At 50.0% G+C, this 17,399-nt stretch overlaps 1 protein-coding gene across 1 annotated transcript; it reads left to right on the top strand.

Moving 5' to 3' along the window:
- Positions 1 to 490: 490 nt before the first annotated feature.
- Positions 491 to 7,606, top strand: LOC149367386 (uncharacterized). The gene is made up of 4 exons (XM_089573813.1): positions 491 to 881; positions 2,404 to 2,546; positions 6,653 to 6,929; positions 7,539 to 7,606. The coding sequence occupies exons 1-4, from the start codon at positions 491 to 493 to the stop codon at positions 7,604 to 7,606; spliced, it is 879 nt and encodes a 292-aa protein (XP_089429939.1).
- Positions 7,607 to 17,399: the final 9,793 nt, after the last annotated feature.

Genomic DNA, 17,399 nt, shown 5'->3' with positions numbered 1-17,399 from the left:
GGGGAATTTAGACCAATCACGGTGGCCCCCTTTTTGGTGAGGCTGTTCCACAAGATTCTCGCAGCCAGACTACAGTGCGCCGTCCCATTAGATATGAAGCAGCGGGCGTTTATGCCCGTGGACGGCTGCGCCGAAAACATACATCTGTTCGCGGGTGCCATCCACGAAGCCAGACAACGATACCGCCCGCTGTTCATGGCAACTCTTGATATAGCCAAGGCGTTCGACCGGGTTACTAAAGGAGCCATCCTTGAGGGTCTCCTACGCAAGGCATTGGACCAGCCTTTTTTGAGGTATATCAGAGACTTCTACGATGGTGCCGAGACAGCCCTTGCTTTCCAAGGATATGACGCATTATGTCAAGCCTACAAGGGGAGTTCGACAAGGGGACCCGCTCTCGCTCATGCTATTTAACCTAGTGCAGGACGAATGGTTGGCGGGTTGCCCGCCGGAGATAGGATTCAAAAGTGGCTCTTTCGTAGTAAATGCCATGGCCTTCGCCGACGACCTCATTCTCATGGCATCAACGTCGGCAGGTCTCCAAGAACAACTGGACGACCTGTATGCCTACCTCACACCACGAGGACTAACCATCAATGCTACCAAGAGTTTGGCGGTGGCATACCTCCCAGACGCAAAACAGAAAATCACCAAGATAGACGACAGCCAGCAGTTCACCATCGGCACTGATGAGATTCGAAAGGCCACAGTAGAAAAAACGTGGCGCTACCTGGGGCTGACCTTTTGGCCCAAAGGTATGACACCATCAGATATCATGGCTGAGTTGAAGCTCTGGCTGCAGAGAGTTAGTGCGGCACCTCTGAAGCCGCAGCAGCGCCTGGTGGTGTTCCTGTCCTACCTCTTGCTGCGACTTATGCACCGTGTGGTGCTTGGTCCGGCCACCTCAAAGTTATTGACGAAACTAGACAAGACGACACGAGCAGCTGTGCGACGCTGGTTGCGTTTGCCACATGACGCAACGCAGGCTATCTTTCATGCGGCCATTGACGATGGCGGACTGGGCATTTTGTCGTTCCGGGCCATGGTACCCTGTAAAAGCTCAAGCGACTGAAGGCACTGCGAGACTCAACAAACTAATCTTGTACCGTGCTGGCAGAGATGACGTACCTGACCGATAAGATTGCCAAAGCAGAAAGGATGACAACCTACAATGGAAAGGCCTTAATTTCTGGGACGATCGTCAAAGACTTTTGGAGGAGTCAGCTATAAACCAGCGCGGACGGTGCACCCCTCCGGGGTGCGGGCAATGTCCCAGGTTCCAACACCTGGATCCGGGAGGGAACACACCTTCTCAGCGGCCGCGATTTCATCGACGCCCTGAAATTCCGGTATAACGCTATGCCTGTGCTTGCCCACACCAAACGGGGCAGGGATGTTCCCATAGGGGGGCGTGGAACCGGCATGGCTGAAGCACTGCCGCTCACGTTTTTCCTGTTGCTTTTGCAGACACATGGCGTCTCAGCTTTGAAGGAATGTTGCGGTTGTGCCGTTTCGTGTTCATCGCCTACGAGTTCACCCTTTTCGTCTGGGATATGCGCCGACGGATCAAGGAACGCAACTTCGTCTGCTTCTGTCATGGACGATTCGACGTGCGTCACCGCTGACTTCGACAGATGTGCCGTACCGGTCTATGAACGCTGGTGCAGTGATTCCGTTATCGACAGCCTACAAATACCGAGATCTGGCAGTCAACCAGGGGGGCGTGGAACCGGCATGGCTGAAGCACTGCCGCTCACGTTTTTCCTGTTGCTTTTGCAGACACATGGCGCCTCAGCTTTGAAGTAATGTTGCGGTTGTGCCGTTTCGTGTTCATCGCCTACGAGTTCACCCTTTTCGTCTGGGATATGCGCCGACGGATCAAGGAACGCAACTTCGTCTGCTTCTGCCATGGACGATTCGACGTGCGTCGCCGCTGACTTCGACAGATGTGCCGTACCGGTCTATGAACACTGGTGCAGTGATTCCCTTATCGACAGCCTACAAATACCGAGATCTGGCAGTCAACCAGGGGGGCGTGGAACCGGCATGGCTGAAGCACTGCCGCTCACGTTTTTCCTGTTGCTTTTGCAGACACATGGCGTCTCAGCTTTGAAGGAATGTTGCGGTTGTGCCGTTTCGTGTTCATCGCCTACGAGTTCACCCTTTTCGTCTGGGATATGCGCCGACGGATCAAGGAACGCAACTTCGTCTGCTTCTTCCATGGACGATTCGACGTGCGTCGCCGCTGACTTCGACAGATGTGCCGTACCGGTCTATGAACACTGGTGCAGTGATTCCCTTATCGACAGCCTACAAATACCGAGATCTGGCAGTCAACCAGGGGGGCGTGGAACCGGCATGGCTGAAGCACTGCCGCTCACGTTTTTCCTGTTGCTTTTGCAGACACATGGCGTCTCAGCTTTGAAGGAATGTTGCGGTTGTGCCGTTTCGTGTTCATCGCCTACGAGTTCACCCTTTTCGTCTCGGATATGCGCCGACGGATCAAGGAACGCAACTTCGTCTGCTTCTGCCAGGGACGATTCGACGTGCGTCGCCGCTGACTTCGACAGATGTGCTGTAACGGTCTATGAACACTGGTGCAGTGATTCCCTTATCGACAGCCTACAAATACCGAGATCTGGCAGTCAACCAGGGGGGCGTGGAACCGGCATGGCTGAAGCACTGCCGCTCACGTTTTTCCTGTTGCTTTTGCAGGTTAGTAACACAAACTTGCACTGTTTTTGCGCGCATTTCGTTTTGCCGGTTCCACCCCATGTGTTATTTGCTTGTCTCAGAACTCACTCGCAACCGAAAGGTTACTCGGGTCGTCGTTTTCGGTTATTGCGTCGTATTTCCTTTTATCTGGTGCTGCTACTTCTATGTGGTGATGTTGAGCCTAACCCAGGTCCGTCTACCGCAGAAACTCTGCAGATGCTCCTAGATGGCCAAGATACGATTAAGGCCAAGTTGAGTGCAATAGAACTGACCCAAGTTGAAAGTAAGAGAGCCATGCATGATCTCGCCAGCCGTATTGCATCGGTAGAGTCAAGAATAGCGAGCCTTGATGAAATGAACTGTGCAGTTGGTGAATGGAAAAAACGATTTGAAGATCAGCAGCGGATGTTGAGTTCAGTAATGGCAAAGGTTGAGCATCTGGAGAACCAGAGGAGGCGTTGCAATTTGCTTTTCTTTGGTGTCGAGGATACAAAACCAAACGAGTCAAATGAGGACTCAGTAGAATGCGTAATTGACGTGTGTAATTCGAAATTAGGAGTTCAATCCGTAAAACTAGAAATTGCTCACAGGTTAGGCAGATTCAAGTCTGGTAGCAACCGTCCTTTAAAAGCGATTTTCGCCTCATACGCTGACAAGCAGAAGGTTTTAAAGAGGGCTTATAAATTAAAAGGAAGTGATGTCAGTATTTGAGAGGACTTTTCTGAGGAAGTACGTAGAAAGAGAAAGTTTCTATGGCAGTTCGCAAAATCACGTGAACAAAGTGGCGACAAGATCAGCCTCAGGTATGACACTCTTATTATAAACGGCGAGAAGTACTTGTTTGATGATAATACAAATGAGGTCGTAGCGATAGTAGGTGATAAGGCCAGTGCTACAAAGAAGGTAGGACCGGTTGAGTGACGGTGTCGGCGTAATGCAACGCTTATTTCCTTTCTCGTAATTAACTGCCGTAGCATTAAAAACAAGGTTGATGAATTTGCAGCTTTAATTGATATGGTGAAGCCGTCCGTTATTCTCGGCACTGAATCATGGTTAGCAAATGAAATTGCAGATTGTGAAGTATTCCCAGATCGTTTTAAATGTTATAGAAAGGACAGACACTTGCATGGAGGAGGTGTATTTATTCTTGTGGATGCTTCAATTTCTTCTTACGAAATAAATGTTGCCGATGAATGTGAAGCTGTATGGTGTAAACTGATGCTTAATAACAAAGTTATAACTGTGTGTTCGTTCTACCGCCCGCCTGATTCATCAGTTGATGTGTTTGCGCAGCTGGCGGGGACAGCTGACGCAATTAAAACAGATTTTATGGTGATCGGAGGTGATTTCAATCTGCCTAGCATTAACTGGACTCATCAACGTCACTTCCAGTCCTTTACGAGTCGCTCCTGCCAAGAACTGATCAACTTGGTTGAACTTTATGCATTGCGTCAAACGGTTCTGGAACCGACACGTGGGGATCACATCCTAGATTTGTTGTTCACAAATTAACCTGAATTCATCAATTCCACTCAGGTGCTACCTGGAATAAGCGATCACAGTGCTGTGCTTTGTGAAATGAAAGTTGAACATGTAAGGAGCGCTGGTACAGCACATAGGCGAGTATATAACTATGAAAAAGCACACGTAAGGGAGATAAACGAAGAGTTGAATAAGTACCGAACGATCTTTGAAACGCATGCCAATAACTCTGGAGTGGTTGAACTATGGTCTAGATTTAAGGATAAGATGTTTGAACTGAGGCAGTGCTTTGTTTCGGCATGGATATTAACGAAGAGGAGGAGTAAAAGCAAACCATGGTTTACTCGGGAGCTACGCAGTATTACGCGCAAAAGGCAACGTGTTTACGTTAAATTTAAAGGAAATCCGACGCGTGAGAATTGGTTCAAGCTTCAGGTAATTGCCGGAAGAATGAAAGTTGCTGTGGCAGCTGCAAAGAATTCGTTTGGCATTTCAATGGAGACGAAATTAAAAGAAAATCCAAAGGAATTTTGGAAACATGTAGAGAGAAATGGAAAAGACTCTAACTATACCACCTCTTGTTTCTGGTGACACCTTTGTCGATGATGATGCAGAAAAAGCTGAGTTCTTTAATAAATATTCAGCTCTGTTTTCAGCTCTGAAATCGAACATGCTGATATGAATACCCCGAGTTTCCAGCCAGTGGCGAGTGTTATGGATGATGTTGTGATCAGCATCAACGGTATACAGTCTCTGTTGCAGAATCTGAAGATTGCTAAGGCTGGTTGTCCTGATGACTTGCCAAACAAATTCTACAAACTGTGTGCTGAGTCGGTTGCACCCTACTTAAAGATAATCTTTGAAAAATCGCTTGAAGAACCCTGCCTTCCAGATGACTGGAAAATTGCAAGTGTTGTGCCAATCTAAAAATCTGGCCCTCGCAACACTGTATCAAATTATAGACCGGTATCTCTAACTTCAGTTGCGTGGAAGACACTCGAACATATTTTGTTCACCAGTATAGCAGCACATGTGGACGCACATTCATTGTTTAATCCTCGTCAGCATGGTTTTCGAAGGGGCCTATCGTGTACTACGCAGCTGACTGAATTTGCGCACGATTTGGCTGAGGCACTGGACAGGCGACTTAGCGTGGACTGCGTGTTTTTGGACTTTAAAAAGGCCTTTGATACCGTGACGCATTCTTTACTAATTCAAAAAATGTCTTTTTACAATATTAGCCCTCAAGTGATATCATGGGTAAAAGATTACCTATGTTTACGGCAGCAGTTTGTGGTTATGAATGGCGCCGAGTCTCAAAGAGTGCAGGTTGTGTTTGGTGTTCCCCAGGGCTCCGTGTTAGGACCACTATTGTTCCTGCTCTACGTGAATGACATTGGTGACGGAATAGTATCTCAAATGCGGTTATTTGCGGATGACTGCGTTCTTTATAGTGTTGTCACTAGTGATCGAGATGCGGAAATGTTCCAAGAACATTTGAACAGAATCTCAGAGTGGTGCGTTAAATGGAATATGAATTTTAATTTGTCCAAGACTGTCCATATGAAGTTTACAAGAAAGAAAAACCCTGATGCGTATTCATATGTTATTAGGAACACAATGTTAGAACAGGTATTCGAATTTAAATATCTAGGCGTTTATTTTACTCCTGATTTGAGCTGGCGCCGTCACGTCGATTATATCTCTGCTAAAGCATGCAGAAACTTGGGATTTCTTCGCCGAAATGCAAGCACTTTTCCACTGTCATGTCGTGACATTTTATTCAAGACTTATGTCAGGTCGGTTCTGGACAACGCGTGCACTGTCTGGGACCCGCCTACTGCTAGAGATAAAGATAATTTGGAGAGGGTGCAGGACATTGCCTCTCGTTTCGTGTCTGGCACACGCGGGGCTCGTTACAGTGCATCGCGTACGAAGGATGCACTCAACTGGGAATTGCTTGACACGCGCCGAAAGAAGTTGCGTCTGAAGCTGTTTCATGCTGTTTATTATTCAACTGTTCGGGTTGAACGCGAAAGGTATGTGCAGGAGCCTTTTTATAGATACAACCGTGTTGACCATGTTATTAAAGTCCGCGAATTCGCGGCAAAAACTGAATTGTTTAAAATGTCTTTTTTTCCGAAAACCATTAGAGAATGAAACAGACTACCGAGCGATGTTGTGAGTGTGACATCAAATGATGCGTTCTTTCGTTCTTTAATGATGTGATGCGATTGTGATGTGTTCTTTTGAAGTGAGATGTACATGGTGAAAGTTTTATGCTTGTAACTCTGCCTGCGAGCGGAGGTGTCATGTGTGCTTCTTTGTTGTACATTGCCCCCCCCCCCCCCCACACTGTAATGCCACGGCGCTGTGGGTTCCTTACTAAATAAATAAATAAATAACTTGCCCGGCTGGATGTTCGGCCGTGGGAACACTCGGCCACGTCACTCAGATGTGTCATCGCACCGACCAAGCCCGGACCTCGCGGCACGACTCCATTGTGCGGTACATCGCAAAGCGGGCACGCGAGCTCGGCTTCGAAGTCGAGGTGGAGCCCCACTTCCTGACCACACAGGGCACGAAAATTCCGGACCTGATCCTCAAAAGAGAGGGTCAGACGGTCCTTCTGGATGCCCAAGTGGCTGGGGGGAAGGGGGTAACAGTTTCACAGGCCCACGACATCAAGGCCGTAAAATATGTCAATCCCGAACTGATTCAGCAACTACCAGGTAGCTCGAAACCTATCCTGTCCGCGGTGACAATATCCTACCGCGGAGTTTGGGCCGCAGCTTCAGTAAAAATTCTTAGCGACCTTGGTTCTGCACAAACGGACTTTAAAATACTAACTCTCCGCTGCCTGCTGGGGGAGGGGGGAGGGGGGTGTTCAGGCCTTCAGACGTCACCAACAGATGACGGCCTTTAGAAGGTCCTGATTACGGGGGCCCTTTTCTGGCGATCCTCTCTCTTACTAACCTCCGGTGCTACTGCCGGCAAACAGTAGTTGTTTGTCACCTATAAACGTGAACAATTATGCTTTGTTTTGTAGCAACCCTGACTGATTGGGCTCGGCAGAAGAGTATTGATGCCAGCGCAGCTGTAAACCTGACGATTAGGCTCAACGAGAAGATTCAAGATTCAGTGAAAGTGCGAAGCCCCGAGCGCAATAAAACAGAGACGCACTCAAAAGTCGTCTGCAGTGTTTTGGGCTCCCGCGATGGCCATGTACTCGCTTACTGAAATGTATTTGAGCTAGCTAGAGTGCTTCGACGTCCCGACGCCTCCATAGGAAAGTCTGTGGCTGGGATGCATGGACCCCCTTGCATTTGGATTTGAAACAGGTGCCAGCTCCATCTGGGATTGCAGCGGGTATCAGCTGCATTGGGATTGCAACTGGTTCCAGTCGTAATTGGTTCCAGTCCCACAGGTTTAAGGAAGAAATTTCCACTTGTAACTGGGACCAGTCGCAACTGGGACCAGTCGCAACTGGAAATGTGTTCCTGAAATCAGTTGGCCTGGAACCAGTTAGAAATTTTCACCTGGGATCCCTTTAGAAACAAAGCACACACACCGCCACCCCGACCAGAAACACGGTTTGAAAAGAGTGTTTGGTAGCTGCCGAACCGGGGAACGTGTACTTCAATGCTGCACCATGTTTCCGAGATCATAATGGCATGAAAGGACACGCTGCAGCATTTAAGTAATGCAGTAATTGTGATTCCTTGTTTCTAACTGACTGAGCATTAATATAGGGACATTTTAAGCCTGTTGAAAAACACTGGGTTGATGTGCCTTTTAAATTCATCCGGAAGAGCGTATGGGTAAATAACTAAGGTTCAGCGCAAGTCATGCGATGTCACTTTATGTAGCATTAAGTGAGCTGATCAAGGTCAGGGGATTTGGTAATGTGAATTGCTGACATACAGCAGTATTTTTCCGTTAATGTGCCACAGATACTTGTGATTATTCTCCTTTGCACGCTCCTTGGCATCTTTCAAGAGTTATGGTCTACTTTTAGCCAGATTTTCGGGCAGGGGTGCTTCGTTTTCAGCAGCGATCCGTTCCTTCCGATTCATCCACCACATGTCCCTCACGTTTTGCTTTGTGAACAGGCAGATAACGCCAAGAATCTTATTACGCCTTGCTGGCAAGTGATGAATTGCATCCACATCTTGATCACTGAGTTATGGCAGTTTAACTGTTTCGGCGATAGTGTTCAGTTTAGACAGAAGGTCATCATTTTTCTGTTTCCCGAATTTCCTGAAATTCCAACTTTGCATTTCCGTGTCCCCATTTGTCCAATTTGCCCCTACATTGCAAAGATTGCAAGTGTGAGCCAGTGCTTAACGGAATAAAGATTCTGGGCAGGAGTCGCTATCAGGTGGCACGTGAAATTCTTGAGGCTTTTATGATAAATAAGAAGGCAAGCACTTGTGTTAGCGACTCTTCAGTATCCCTCCGTAGAAATGAGGTGTCCTTTCTTGACAGTTTTTTGTGACGTAATGTACTGTGCATCTTTTCAGCCCTGCATTTGTAGCGGCCATCTGTTGTTTGTTTAGGCGGATTGTTAATTTTGTCACTGTTTTTTGTGTTTCCCTTTTTGTTGTTTTCCCGGTGCTGACAGCTTTTGCTTAATGCGTTTGACTGTGCGTTTGCTACGACTGTCATTTTTTTCCGTGTTTGGTTTCTGACTGTTTTTGCTTCTCATGTTTGACTGTGCTGCGATTGTTTGACACTGCTTTTGCTACGAGATGGCTTCCTCTAAGTTCTGTTATCAGACTCTCTTAGGTTTTTCTGCAGGGGTTAAAGTTTTCTTGTCTGTTATCCCGATGCTGCTGCTTTTTTCCACGTGTTGGGTTCGGAGCGATAATGCGATGAGTGTCCTGCCTGAGCTGTATGTTTAAATATGCCACCTTTCCATGCAATAAACAGTTGGTAGTGTGCGCACGTGGTGTCCCCTTTCTTGTTAGTGTTTTTGTTGCGCTGCCGTTCATTTCATCATGCACCAACTCGCCCCTCAGGTCATTCTTCTGAACCCTCTGTGTTAGTCTCCCCATTTCTGCCCCATTGGTGAGTATTGGTAAGATACTTCTGTTGTACACTTTTCTCTTGAGTGATACTGGTAAACTGCCATTCATGATCTGACAGAGCCTGCCATATGTACCCCACCCCATTCTTATTCTTCTAGTTATTTCCCCCTCATGATCCGGACCAGCGGTCACTACCTGCCCTAAGTAGACATATTCTCTACTTCCAGCACCTGGCTACCAATTGCGAACTGCTGTTCCCCTGCTAGACTGTTGAATATTACTTCGATTTCTGTATGTCAATTTTCAGCCCCACGGTTCTGCTCTGCCTGTCTAACTCATTGACCATGCTTTGCAGTTCGTGTCCTGAGTGGCTTAGCAAGGCAATGCGAATCACAAATTACTCAGGTATTCTCCATTAACTCTCATACCCAACTCTCCCCATTTCAGGCTCCGGAATACCTCCTGCCCACGGAAATCCATGCCCAATATTACGTCGCGGGAACGTTGCTGTAGAACTACAATGGTCCGAAGGTAAGCATGTGACTTGAAAGTCACTCGCGCTGTGTATCTTTCTGATGGCGTAATGAGGTGTTCTCCTCCGGTGCGAATTTGTGGGCCGTACCAAGCGTTCATGACTTTCCTCAATTGCGCAGCGAATGTTCCATTTATCACTGAATAATCGGCACTGTGTCGACTAGAGCGGTAAATTTTAGGCCTTTGATAGCCACCCATAATTCCGATGTCCTGGCTCTTGCGTTGCAGGTCCTCCTCGGTGTCCGGTCACGGCTTCGTCGGGTATGTGAATCGTTCGTAGAGAGTGTCTTCGGGGCTTTTCTGGGTGGGGCCGTTTTCTGAAATCAGGTCGCTGCGTGGTCGTGCTCGTGTGTGTGTGCGGCTTCGGTGTAGTGGATGCAATGTCTTCATGTGGTGTGGTTTGTTCATGATTTTCGTAGTTTCGCCAGTGAGCAACCTCACCTACAAAGTTTCTATTTTTTTAGTTTCCCCTTCGGAGGCTGTGGGACCTTCTGTGAAGCACCGCTGCGTATCTACGGCCCGGCGACACAAAACGTGACTTTGGCGGGGATGGTGAGCGGTAGAGATGGCTAGATGACCCGTACTCTTCTCGGCGCAGCTATTCGTCTATATCCCGCGGCCAATGGCTGGGACGCGTTCGTGGGGCATGAATTTAGAAGCCACGCAAGCCATTTCTTTTGTAGAGGCAATGCCGAAGAATGTGTCCGGGTTCGCCGCAACGGAAGCAGAACGGGCGGAGCTGGTCAGGTCGGGTGCTGGTCCTCCAGAGGTCGGCTTTTCTTGGGTGAGCTTGCAACTGCGTTGGGCGGGCGGTCGATTGTGACCTTTGTGGCGGTGTATGCTTTATAAGAACTTCTATCTGGGCTAGATTGTGCATTGTGCTCGAGAAAAGAAAACAGTAGCGCCGAAAAAACACACAACTATGTCCTACGTCGTTCTTCAGCTGTGTGTGTGTTTTTTCGGTGCTACTGTTTCCCTTTCTCGAGTGCGGTGTGTACGTCTGCTGAGGCTGAATGAGAGGACGCTTCTGGCTGCGCACTGTGGCTGCGTAACTCCTGGCCTGGGCTGTGCGGCCGTCAGAGTCGCGGTGCCAAGTGGCTGTTGCACTTCTTCTCGCACCACATTCATGAGGGTCACTGCTTGAGGCTGGAGGAAGTTGGCAGCAGTCGTCGTAGCTCCTTAACTCCTCGCAAATGATTTCACGGAAAATTTCCCCCAAGTTGTATCTGGTAGTGGTCGTCGTGTCCGGATGCAGAGGCATAAGCAGGGTGATTTTACTGCCGAGTCCGGACATCGAGGGTCTTCTTGATCACGCAGGCTTCCTGAATGAATTCATCGACGATTTTTGGCGGCTGGCGGATGTGGCTGGCAAAGAGTTGTTCTTTTAGGCCGCGCATTAAAACCGAACTTTCTTTTCCACGCCCATTTCAGGGTCAGCGGGGTCAAAGTGGCGCGTCCTGCCTTCGTCGTAACCGCGAACGGGCTCGTTCAGAAGCTGGATCCAAGACTTGCGTAGTTGTTCGGCTCGTTCTTTCCTCACGACACTGGTGAATACCTCCAAAAAATCCTTCTTGAGCAGCCGACGTATCAATAGGGGCGACTCGTGGTTTTCACACTACGTACGTGCTGAGCTCCCCGGTGAAAATAATATGTGTCCGATTTTCGCCGCATCATCACAATTGCTGAATGATGCCACACGCTCAAATTGGTCCAACCATTCTTGGGGGCATTCGCCTGGAGAGCCATTGAATGTTGGCGGCATCCACGGCTGCTGCAGGATGACCGGGGCCGACGTCTTTGACGAGACCATAGTTTAATTTGCGGCAACTTTTCGCTGTCTGGTGTGCTCCGGTAGAGTACCGAACTGAGGCTGACCTTCCTGGAGATGCTGCCTGGCTCGTTCATCTGGTGGCTCGTTCTCCGGAGCAAAGCGCAGAGGGCTGGAGTCACGACTTGACTGGGGTATCCGGTTCATGGACGGCTTCCTGGCACCTTCACCAGATGCCATGTGAGGGTGACTGAAATCCGGAGGGCAGAAAGAGCAAAAATAGCGTCTAAACAAAACTCTGCTTTTGGGCTGACTTGCGCCAACAATGGACTGAATCACACGGTGGCATAGAAAGAGAAGTTTATTTTTTTCTAATGTGAACAAAAATACAATGAAAAACTGCTGAACTCAATGCTCTGATCAGTCAAGCACATGCGCAGTGACGCAGCACTGAGCACGTCAGTAAGGCAGTAAGAAAGCCGACACTCGACCGCCGCGCAGGACGATGAAATATGTCGACCATTTGCGCAAGAACTCTTCGTCACTCATTGACAGTGCGTCCACGCATGCTTGCTCAAAGAGGCGCGTGCGGAGGCGCTGCAACATTGGAAACATTGCTCTTTGCGGACGCCCATTTAAGGAAGCCGCTCCACGCTGCCGCCACAAAACGAACATGCCGACACACAAGAGCGTGAACTAGTGCGCGCTTCGAGGCGGGTTAAAAACAACCGTGACACCAGTACCCAAAAGGTGCGCGCCACTACACAGTCGAACATAGCGTGCCGCAACGTTTCTAAAAGACCGCATTGCGGGCATCGGGTGGAGGGCGCCACGCCCCACGCCGCAAGGCGGTCTCTTGTGGGCAGGACCCGTCAGCCTCGCAGCCAGCCGAAGTCCCTGACATCTGGAGGAAGCGCAGCTGAGGTCAGTTGGCGCCAGCGTGCCCGTCTCGTTTTCTGGAGTTGTTCGCGTGTCAGCTCAGCGACCGTTAGGGCTTCACACATCCTGGAGGGCGGGGTTTCATCAACATCCAGATCGGGCACGCTGGCAGACAACGACGCCAGTGTGCGACGCACGTTAACGAAAAATGACGGTGGCTGCTCGGCTGTAGGGCCAACCACGTGTTGTGTAAAAAATACGTTACGCGCTGTACCCAGAAAGTATGTGAGGAGTGTTCTCCCGGGATAGTCTGGGTTGCGTACAAGATCTCGTACTCTTCGCAAGGCGAGCACATTGCACATGGTGCGGATACGAGGTATACCAAACCCACTCATGTACGATGGAAGGCGCATGAACATTCGTGACACAAGTTCGGTTTTGCCCGCCCAAACGAAAGAGCCACAGGCCGAGGTTAGCCTGCGAGCAAACGTGCGCGGTGGGTTTGCGATGCGGGCGACAAAAAAACATGCGGCTAGGATTGTAGACTTAACTATATAGCAGCGCTCAGCCATTGAAAGGCGGAAAGTTGACGCCACCGAGAGGCGTTTCTCAGCGTTCGTGCGGAGGTTAGTCCAGGTTTCGCGGGCTACTTCTCCGCTGGCGAGGAATACTACTCCCAGGACTTTCGCTCCCTGCACCCACTCGACCTCGCCCGCAAGGTTCGGTGTGAAGGTGCCAAACCTTAGTGCCTTGCTTTTTCCACTGTTCAATAGGGCCCCCGATATCTCGCTGTACTCGAGAAACAGCCGCGAAAAAGCGGCGTAGCTATCCTCGTCCTTGAGGAAAAGCGACACGTCGTCGGCGTAGGCCGAAACCTTGATTTGGCCCTGGCCAGGCAGAGGGAAGCCGCGTATGGATGGGCTGTTGTTAATGCGCCGGATGAGTGGATCCAGGCATAACACGAATAACGTTGGGGAGAGAGGGCATCCTTGCCTTATGCCCCGGGTGACTGAGAAGGGAGCGCTCTGGTGGCCGTTTACGGAGAGACGAGCATTCAGGTCTGTGTAAAGTAAGCGCAGCCTGCTGACAATTTGCGGAGGGAATCCGAAGGCTTCGAGGACTCCGAACTGATACGAGTGTTCCACCCGATCGAATGCTTTCGCCTGATCAAGCGAAACAAAGCACCCGCTGAAGCCCGTCCTGCTGGCAAATGTGAACAGGTCTCTTGTCAGTGTCAGTGCATCAAACACAGAGCGGTCAGGCACGCTGCTGGTTTGAGCCCGGTGAATTAGGTGAGGCAGAATCGTCCGCATCTTTTGTTTAGTAAAGATGCGACGATTTTGTAGTCTGCGTTTAAGAGGCCTATGGGACGCCATGCTTGCGGGTCGGAGGGGTCACCGCCCGCTTTCGGAATGAGTATGATGCGACATTCGCGGAAAGATTTTGGACGTAACCCATCCGCGAGAAAGCCGTTGACCATCTTCAGTAGTGCTCCTTGGATCTGGTAAAAAAACGTTGAATAAAAACTTGTTGGAATGCCGTCTGGACCGGGGGCAGAGGCTGGATTCATACTCTGCAGGATGGCGTGCAGCTCTTGGCTTGTGGCTGGTGCGCAAAGGTTTTCCTGCAGCTCTTCAGCTACTCGTGGCAAGTTTCCAAAAAAGCTTTGTAGAAGGCCGTCATAACCATCTTGAAGATTTAGCCAACTGTCCGTAGAGAACAGGTTCGAGAAGTGACTTGCAAAGATCGTGCAGATGTCGGACGCGGTTTTGCTTTGGGTGCCGTCTGGAAGTGTCACGAAAGGCAGAGTAGCGGGAGCGAATTCATCTGCCGTGCCTGCGCGTACGTGTCGTAGCACAGCCGGGTCTGATATAGGCCGCCCGAGCTGGTGTGCGCGACTAGCTGCCCGTGATGACTGGCAGAGCAACACGTGGTAACGTGCTTTAAGCAGGCTCAGGTAATCGCTCATGGCAAAGGTTAAGGGTGCTCCCCTTTGCACTATACGGATGCGCTTGAGGGTATCATTCAGTGCATGAGTTACCCGGCGTCTGCGGTCTTGACCGGCCGCCACCAGAGCTGCCTGCCAACGAGTCTCGAGTGTTTCCCATGAATCAGTCGCAACGAAGCTTTTGCACGATGCGGCCAACGCCGTACGCAGCGACGCCACGCTCTCCGGGTCCGCCAGTTGGCTCGTGTCCATGCGCCACGTAACAGTACGTGGGGTGTCCTCACCAAAGTCCAGCCTGACTGACAAGGGGTGGTGATCGGAAATCACCGGCGTGCCTGCAGGGAACGCGAGAACTTCGCAGCTGACGACAAAAGAAGCGAGCTCTGGTGGAAAATAGAATTTGTGGTTTTCGTTCTTAGGTCGGTTGATGATTTTCGTAGTTTCGCCAGTGAGCAACCTCACCTACAAAGTTTCTATTTTTTAGTTTCCCCTGCGGAGGCTGTGGGACCTTCTGCAAAGCACCGCTGCGTATCTACGGCCCGGCGACACAAAACGTGATGGGGATGGTGAGCGGTAGAGATGGCTAGATGACCCGTACTCTTCTCGGCGCAGCTACTCGTCTATATCCCGCGGCCAATGGCTGGGACGCGTTCGTGGGGCATGAATTTAGAAGCCACGCAAGCCATTTCTTTTGTAGAGGCAGTGCCGAAGAATGTGTCCGGGTTCGCCGCAACGGAAGCAGAACGGGCGGAGCTGGTCAGGTCGGGTGCTGGTCCTCCAGAGGTCGGCTTTTCTTGGGTGAGCTTGCAACTGAGTTGGGCGGGCGGTTGATTGTGACCTTTGTGGCGGTGTGTGCTTTATAAGAACTTCTATCTGGGCTAGATTGTGCTCGAGAAAGGAAAACAGTAACGCCGAAAAAACACACAACTATGTCCTACGTCGTTCTTCAGCTGTGTGTGTGTTTTTTCGGTGCTACTGTTTCCCTTTCTCGAGTGCGGTGTGTACGTCTCCTGAGGCTGAATGAGAGGACGCCTCTGGCTGCGCACTGTGGCTGCGTAACTCCTGGCCTGGGCTGTGCGGCCGTCAGAGTCGCGTTGCCAAGTGCCTGTTGCACTTCTTCTCGCACCACATCCATGAGGGTCACTACTTGAGGCTGGGGAAGTTGGCAGCAGTCGTCGCAGCTCCTCAACTCCTCGAAAATATTTTCACGGAAAATTTTCCTCAAGTTGTATCTGGTAGTGGTCGTCGTGTCCGGATGCAGAGGCATAAGCAGGGTGATTTTACTGCCGTGTCCGGACGTCGAGGGTCTTCTTGATCACGCAGGCTTCCTGAAGAATTCATCGACGATTTTTGGCGGCTGGCGGATGTGGCTGGCAAAGAGTTGTTCTTTTACGCTGCGCATTAAAACCGAACTTTCTTTTCCACGCCCATCTCAGTGTCAGCGGGGTGAAAGTGGCGCGTCCTGCATTCGACGTAACCGCGAACGGGCTCGTTCAGAAGCTGGATCCAAGACTTGCGTAGTTGTTCGGCTCGTTCTTTCCTCACGACACTGGTGAATACCTCCAAAAAATCCTTCTTGAGTAGCCCACTTAACAATAGGGGGACTCGTGGTTTTCACACTACGTACGTGCTGAGCCCTCCAGTGAAAATAATATGTGTCCGATTTTCGGCGCATCATCACAATTGCTGAATGATGCCACACGCTAAAATTGGTCCAACCATTCTTCGGGGCATTCACCTGGAGAGCCATTGAATGTTGGCGGCATCCACGGCTGCTGCAGGATGACCGGGGCCGACGTCTTTGACGAGACCATAGTTGACTTTGCGGCATCTTTTCGCTGTCTGGTGTGCTCCGGTAGGGTACCGAACTGAGGCTGACCTTCCTGGAGATGCTGCCTGGCTCGTTGAACTGGTGGCTCGTTCTCCGGAGCAAAGCGCAGAGGGCTGGAGTCACGACTTGAAGTAGGGTATCCGGTACATGGACGGCTTCCTAGCACCTTCACCAGATGCCATGTTAGGGTGACTGAAATCCGGAGGGCAGAAAGAGCAAAAATAGCGTCTAAACAAAACTCTGCTTTTGGGCTAACTTGCACCAACAATGGACTGAATCACACGGTGGCGGCATTGCAACAAGCGTTGTCGGCGGTCGTCGAACTGAATGCATGTTGCTTTCAGCAGCCCTTAATTGAAATCTGATAGCGTACTTTGCAGATACGCGAGCAAATTACCGCAACATACTAGAGGAACGTAGAATCGGCTCCGGCTTGATGTGATCGATCGAGATAAATCTGGTCTCGCCTTGCATCAGAAACAAAGCCATGAAGCGGCGTGCCGGCAGCTTTGAAGAATGAACAAAAAAACACTACACAAAATTTGCGGCAACAATTCCTTGCCTATTACTCTTTTTTTATATATAACATTAATTTTATCGAGTTATGTATTTTTGACAGCTACTTGCTATATGTAAACCTGTTGACGATGAAGAAGGGACGCCGACCAAAGAAAAACAAAAACAAAAACAGACGTTTCGGCTCCCGTACGGGAGCCTTGTTCACATTGAAATGAAGCAAGCAGCTGAGTGGCATTACATATGCTTGAAAAGAGGGCGCAGGGAGCGTGCGTAGATGGGGTTAAGATTTCCGTCGTTGCGGTTGAGGGTGTGACTAGTAGTTTGGATGATTAATGATTACAAGTGCAGGCGAGGGCGTAGCTTCTTTTCCGTTGAAAGCACGTGTGCCCGACCCCAGTCAATGTCATGGCCTGTAGATACTGCGTGCTCGGCGATAGCATTGCTATCGCCGAGCAATGCTATCGCCGAGCACGCAGTATCTACAGGCCATGACATTGACTGGGGTCGGGCACACGTGCTTTCAACGGAAAAGAAGCTACGCCCTCGCCTGCACTTGGAATCATTAATCATCCAAACTACTAGTCACACCCTCAACCGCAACGACGGAAATCTTAACCCCATCTACGCACGCTCCCTGCGCCCTCTTTTCAAGCATATGTAATGCCACTCAGCTGCTTGCTTCATTTCAATGTG

Source organism: Amblyomma mixtum, chromosome 1 (genome assembly GCF_055824585.1).
Source record: "Amblyomma mixtum isolate Tamu chromosome 1, ASM5582458v1, whole genome shotgun sequence".
In the NCBI taxonomy this organism is placed as follows: domain Eukaryota; kingdom Metazoa; phylum Arthropoda; class Arachnida; order Ixodida; family Ixodidae; genus Amblyomma; species Amblyomma mixtum.
Note: the sequence above shows the minus strand (reverse complement) of the source record. Positions and strands in the feature narration are given on the sequence as shown.